The 7,244-nt window shown below is 38.5% G+C and overlaps 1 protein-coding gene across 1 annotated transcript; it reads right to left on the reverse strand.

The window, feature by feature from the left end:
- Positions 1–615: 615 nt before the first annotated feature.
- On the reverse strand, positions 616–5,587 carry LOC111059205 (POU domain protein CF1A). The gene has a single exon (XM_039438072.1). It carries the CDS (start codon positions 5,386–5,388, stop codon positions 4,048–4,050), a length of 1,341 nt encoding a protein of 446 aa, XP_039294006.1. The 5' UTR covers positions 5,389–5,587; the 3' UTR covers positions 616–4,047.
- Between the last annotated feature and the right edge of the window lie 1,657 nt (positions 5,588–7,244).

Consider the following 7,244-nt stretch of genomic DNA (forward strand, 5'->3'; position numbering starts at 1 on the left):
TCTAGAATAATCGCTCGATACTAATTATTGGCAACAATTGTATTAAGTCTCTTAATCATTACAATTTTCAAATCAATTCACGTCGTAGATATCAATTATAAGCAATTTTTAGGTACCTGATTAAGCCCAGTGTTTTCTTCCAACACCTCTTGATAGTAATTTGTAGTTTCATGAAGATTAATTTCTTGATTCCAAGAAGATGTATCATTCAAGAATCTAGTACTTGAATGACAAATTATTCAAATATGTATCATGCCAAAATAGAAGAAAATATAATAATTGAAGCAGATTAAACCATGACTACTCTTAAACTGGACTCATATACCTATATGCATAAGTCAAGCTCTTCCTTCTTGTCATAAGTTTATAAGTACCGTACCATAACTTTTTCATAGTTCGCGGCTCCAATATCTTTCCATTAATTAAAAAATGCAAGTTGAGAATCTATTTCGAAAAAGTTAAAAGCTAAAAAAACCTGCCAAAACTCTTGTCTTGAGAATTTTGATAATGTAAATGTTACTGAAAATTTCCTTCATTTCATAATGAATGAATAGATATAGGACTCACGATAATTGTTGTGGGAATTTCGTCGGATTTCAAAATTACAGTACGAGATTCTATGACAAAAAACACAAAATTTATTCTTTCATAATAATGATAATAAATTTTCAAAATCTAAAATTGGTTTCGCCGTCTTTTATACATTGAAATTTACACAGTTTGAACCCTCATTTGACTTTAACATTAAAAAAAATCAATACAACTTTACAATGTTATAATCTTTTCTTGTCTGAGTAACTTCTAAAAATCATCGTTCATATTATTCACATGCTCGATAATGCTTCATAGTGGAATTTACGTGTCTTTGAATGTCACTGATATTGTATTAATCACTCTTCATCACTTGTTTTCAAAAGTTTGTCCATATAAAATTACGAAATATAATTTAAGAATGAATAACATGTATTTGGGACATGCAATTTCAACCAAAGTATTGATGTTAACTTGTCAATTCAACAAATTTTTTAACTGATTCAGAGAGAATTTTTAACATGGAAATGGAGAAAAATGAGGATTGTAAGTTTTGTGTGCAACAGAAAATTTAGAATTGAAAAGAATTTCCACATTGGAAATATTTGATTGTTGAATTATCAATTAATTCTCAAGCTCTCAAAGTATTTTTGTTCAGATCTGATTCATTTCAAATTCAGAAATATTGGGATTTCTATGGGGAATATAGTGATCTATAGAGATAGAATATAGTGGGGAATAATAAGTGATCTATAGTGGGGAATATAATAATATAGTGATCTAGAGATCAAATTTTGAATTACTTGTATCTTCAATTTTTTTACATCATCAAGAAGCATCAGCAATGATGTTTCGACCTGTCTTATGTTAAATTTCATCTCTCTCCAATTGTCAATATTTGTATATACGATTTTACTCTTTAAAATGGAATAATAATAAACAATCAACAAAGTTAGAATGACTGATATAAGATAGAGAATTGAAAATAACCGGCATCAATTTCAGGCGTTTCTTATCAATATTAAGGATAATGGGTAGCGATTATTCATTTTTGTTCAACTTAATTAATATAGGAATTATTTTTTTAATAAAATCAGGGAAGTGGACAGTTGAAGGAAGAGCAGATAGTTTAATTGGAATTGATTTTTCTGAATATGGTATACAATTTTGTCATAGATAACCTAAAATTCAGTTTTACTAGTTATGCAGCCTAGGATCGTTCTTATATGAATCGATACTCGTTACTGTTGATATTACTGTATTATTATATTCTAGTAGTTGAACCCTGGATTTCCGCTCTTAGTTGTTACTTTAACCAGGGAGAAAATTCAAGCATTTGTATTCTCTTTCTTCTTTTACTCTCCACATTTATGCTTTCCATGAAGTTTTTCTGACATACGTATTGCTGATGCTTCAAATTGATATTAAGATATCAGATTAGATTTATAGTGCTGATTTAGGCTGAAAGAGTTTTTTATGGGAGCTTCAAAATGTATTCAATTTATAAGCATAAACCTTCAGAAGCATGTCAACTCCATGAAAACATTCAACAAGATTGCTCAACAGAATTTTAAATTATTTTGTAAACTGAAATAATAATATTTTGATTGATATTTTTACCCAAAAAATAACGGATTACTAAGACTTTACTTCTAGTTGAAAATAATCATAGAGAACAGAATCACCAACCTGTATGTAACTCTTTTCAATTCTTGTATTCAAGTCTAACAGGAATGAAAAATCTTGTTTATTTTGATTCAAGTAATTTGTTCATGAGACATTCTTTAACCGTCTTCCAAAATATTTCAACTGATAAAAACATTAAGAGCTATTAATTGTTAATTCTATAGACCCTATCCGAAATATTAGTATTATCCAATTTTATGATATGATATTGGAAACAATGTTGTTGAATGTTCCCTTTGAAATTTTCAAAGTTTGAGTTTTCATGAACGCAAGAAAGCATTTGAGTTTTATAGAGATCTCAGGAACTCAGTTCCTATATAACAATCTGGAATGATATTGTGTTTTAGGATATGAAGTTATTTTATTTTGTAACAAATTTTGAAAATGCATCTATTCTGTTCAATCCCTATGAGGCAATTTACTTCAAGATGATGTTTTAAATTGGAAAGAAAATCTAGCAAGCCTTATGTTTTTATCAATCTCTATAATCAATTAGAGTGATGATAGGCTAAATTGTAATTGGTTCAGTGTACTGGATTAGGGTTACCTAGCATAATAAACTTTTATGCATAATTGAATTAATTTGAATTCGTTTTCCAAGTGATGAATAATTTAATATGCATTTATTTAAAATAATTTATCTTGTTATTCAAATTCAAATTTGTACTGAAGCATTGCTTTTGTAAAGGGAATTATGCTGCTACATGTTTTGGGTAGTAACAAAATTATTTCCACAAAATAAAACAACATTGAGTCTGATAGTACTAGAATTCCAAATCTATGAGTTCATGTTCACATTTGGGAAGTAAATGAAAGCTAGAGGTAGTTGTGATGGTCCTACCTTTGCAAATAAGCTGATGATTCCACATGGATTCAAATCGAAGGTCTTGGAGCACTTTTGTAGAAACTCAGCAAGAATGTAAACACTAAACACTCACGATACGAGACGGGCGGTGGGATTCATTCAGCATACTCTCTCTCTCTGATGGACTGTTGGTCGTTCACTGAAGACAGTACGGTTACTCAATCATTGAGGGTTTCCAATCCTTGGCTCGGCGATAACCACTAAGTCAATCATTGTTGAAAGTCAATCATTGTTTCGTTCTTGAAACAATCACGTTGCTCCAAAATCCACTCATAAATAAAAGTTTCTTCTATCATTTATCATCGTTCCTACAAGTGCCGGTTTCTCTACATACAGTATTTACATAATTACAAACATATTCACAGCTTATACACGACGATTCGTAGATGAAAATAATATATTAACATTCAAAATTATTTGGAATGTGATGAAAGTTGAACAGGGGTCCTCTGAGTTGTTTCGAAAGCGTAGGAATTAGTTCTTTCAAATTATTCTGTTTGACTTGTACACTATTTCGAAATCAACGTGGTTACAGTGTGTTACCGGTGTTCTGTTGTTCATGAGGGTAACACACAGTAGAGATTTATTTGAGTTCATTTTTGTGTGAGAAACTTATAAACTATACGGGAATCACAACACCACTATCTCAGTAGCAGCCGCTCAGAGAAGTTGTCCTAACCTAGTAAATGTCTTTGGGGTGTGACCCGCGCACCGGGTTCACATCAGTCTCTAGCACAGTAGGAAATTGAAAATTGTCCTTCTCGATTATTACTATCTCTAGACAGCAATGGGATCTGATACACATCACTGGTTCATCGTCACCTGATTGTTTAGTTGACTCGGCGTTTGTTTTGGTGACGGACGAGCGATGATCAGCAGCTGATGTTGTGGCATAAGTCCTAGACGTACTCCCTCTGCATCTTGGAGAAGTGTCTCGAGTATTCAATCTCCCACTGGGCTAAACGTTAGTGTGCAGCTAACGACTGATGTGTGGGCATGGTCTGGGGAGACAGCATGGGTGGACTATGCGAGTGAGAGTGTGGGCCCATGGGGGAGCCGTGCATGTCCTGGTGATGGTAGCCCTGGTGCATGCCATGGGGGCCTCCCATCTGGCTGCCGTCCATCATGCCGTCCTGAGGGCCACCCAGCGTATTCGGTGGCGTCATCCTCTTCTCCTTCTGTCGCCTGTTGCAGAACCACACCCTCACAACCTCCTTCTCCAGCTGTAAGCTGTCGGCCAGGTTGGATATCTCCTGTGCGGAGGGCTTGGGTTGTTTGTGGAAGTGCTGCTCGAGCGCACCCTTCACCGACACCTCGATGCTGGTGCGCTTCTTCCGCTTGCGGCCCTGTGCCGCTATCTTGTCGATGCTTGTCGGCGACCCTGTTGTGGAATCCGCTTCCTCCAACCATTTCTGTAGTAAAGGCTTCAACTTGCACATGTTTTTGAAGCTGAGTTGCAGGGCTTCGAACCTGCAGATTGTTGTTTGTGAGAAGACATTGCCATAGAGTGTGCCCAGAGCTAGGCCGACATCAGCTTGTGTGAAACCGAGCTTGATGCGGCGTTGCTTGAATTGCTTAGCGAAGGCTTCGAGGTCGTCAGAGGTGGGTGCGTCCTCCTCGCCACCTGACGGTGCGTCGCCCGGGTGTTGGTGGTTGTAGGAGGATGGACTGTGGTTCTGCATGTCACGCAGCGTGTGGTGGAGCTGCGGGTTAGGCTGGTGATGGTGGGCCAACATGCCGTTCATGGCGGCGTGGTAGTGGTTGAGGGGTGACGGAGCTCCATTGTTGGACCCCGTGGGGATGTAGTGGGCAGAGGAGACGACAGGAGCATGCCAGGATGCCATGGCGGCGCCGGGTGGTGTCTGGTGTTGCCGGTGCATGTCAGGTGGCTTGATGTCGACGGTGGTGGACTGATGCGGGTGGGTGTGGTGGTGGCTGTGGTGGCTGTGGATGCCCATGGATGCTGCCCATGGATCGGCGGCTGCTGCTCCGGGCTGCAAACTCACCCAAGGGTTGTGTGAGAGGCTGACAGCGGCAGCTGCGGCCGGGTGGTGCGGATGCGAGTTGGGTGACGGTGACTGGTGCGGATGCTGGCCGTGGTGACCATGGTGGTGATGGTGGTGGTGCTGGTGTCCGTTGGGTGGTATGTACTTCATTTCGCCTTCGGCGCGCTGCGGTGAGGGACTGGTGTGGTAGCCGCCTCCGCCGCCTCCGCTGGCGTTCACTATGTTCATGACTCCGACTGCGGACGGGTCGAGATCGGCCGAGACCGCACTACTAGCGGGCATGTAGGTGCTCGCGGCCATTCGCCACCAACTCCACCCCTCTTCTACCCTGCACTATTCACACCGGGACTAGGACTAGGACGACGATGTCCACTCACTCCTCACTATATTATACTACAGTAACCAGTCAGAAAAACTAGCACGATCACTGCACAGCACAACAGCGCGAAACACTCTCATGTGTTATGCATGTCGTTCTACGGTTCGCTCTCGACTGAAGCTCAACCACTCCACACACGCACGAGTCGGCCCCACCCCCCACCATTCCCCCCTAGCTCGACTCCCATTGGCCCGCAGGCTCCGCCTCCCCACCCCACCCCTCTGCCTGGCAGAGATACCGTTGCCTAGCAACCGGCCACCGACTACACGCGCCACTATATCGATTCACACCACCTCAGTTCTCCACAGCACTCCTTCCACACACCACTACCACCTACTACTACTGTCAATACATTACCAGTACATTATTCCTATTTGAAAAATTTCAAACACTGTTGCTGCTACTGCATCACTCAACTGTCAACCTCTCACCAGTAGGCCTACAACATGTGTCTGTCAATCGGCTTACAAGAATAGTTCCTTCCATTAAAATATTGAAATGTACTAATGAAATTGAGTTTCGTCTGAAATAACCATCTGGATGAGAATACTCAATAATAATAATAGTTATTCTTTGAAAACTATGACGTATGGGTGAATGGCAATTGGAAATTGTTATATCGACTGGGTATGACACCCAACATATTGGGTGTTCATATTGAATTCAACTTATTCCAGGTGCTGTCCCATGAATCTCTGTAAACTGCAATATCTTGCCTACACACTAGATGCAGCTGGATGTAATTGATTGCATAGCATCCCTGTCCGATTCTTGTTGGTGGTCCACCTATTTCTTCAATCGAATGACTTTCAAGTTTCATGAAAAAAGCCACACATTGTGAATCTAACTGGAAATAAGCTACCAGAATAGGAGCTCGTATTTATTTAATATTAAATATATCCAAGAAAATTAGTTCAAAAATAATTATTGAATCATAGTTCCTGCAATATATTTCCTTCTGGATAGTGATAAACTTCGGAGTTATTTGATTGTTTCAGTAAATAATTCTAAATTGATATTTCCACGTAAAAAGAATCGATTTGCCCATGAAAATCAACTAATAAATCTACCTCTTTATTCAGGTTGATAAGAAACTGAAATATTGATAACGTTTCCGATGACGCTCATTTGAAGAACAATGCAACAGAGTTCACTGACCCAGCTTGTATTGGTTACGCTTACTGGCTATAAACAATGCTACCAAGTTATAGCATCTTCTCAACGAAGTTCAACAAAGTATGTGATAGGATTGATGGAATTGAATTGTAGAATCAAATATTCGGTTGACTTTGGAGAAAATGAACGTTTCCCAGATTATTTCCCCCCAAAGAGGTAATATTTTAAACATCATTCTCTGTCGAAATTTTTTTACCTGAATTTGTATCATCCAATTCTTATCATTTACTTGGAAATATTGTTATATCATAACTTTGAATTTTGAATAATCATTTATTGCGGTGTGTCAGGTGTACGCGTAGGATCGGCAACCCTTGAAGATGTATTTTTATGTATACTATACGCATTAGTAAAATATGAAATATCATGATATCGACAATTTTAGAATAATGCAATAATAGCATTCTCCTAAAATAATCAGAATAATGAGATTTTTGCTACTGAATTTAGTCATTAATTAGCAGGAGCAGGATAGACTGTACCGCAATACAGGACACGATAGCTAATTGAAACAACACAAAATCATTAATTTTATGAGTATTTCACTTCAATTTGAATTACAAAAAATTATTAGGGATGATGAGATGAGTCTAAAATTTTT

The sequence above is a fragment of the Nilaparvata lugens genome, chromosome 11, assembly GCF_014356525.2.
Source record: "Nilaparvata lugens isolate BPH chromosome 11, ASM1435652v1, whole genome shotgun sequence".
NCBI classification, from domain to species: Eukaryota; Metazoa; Arthropoda; class Insecta; order Hemiptera; family Delphacidae; genus Nilaparvata; species Nilaparvata lugens.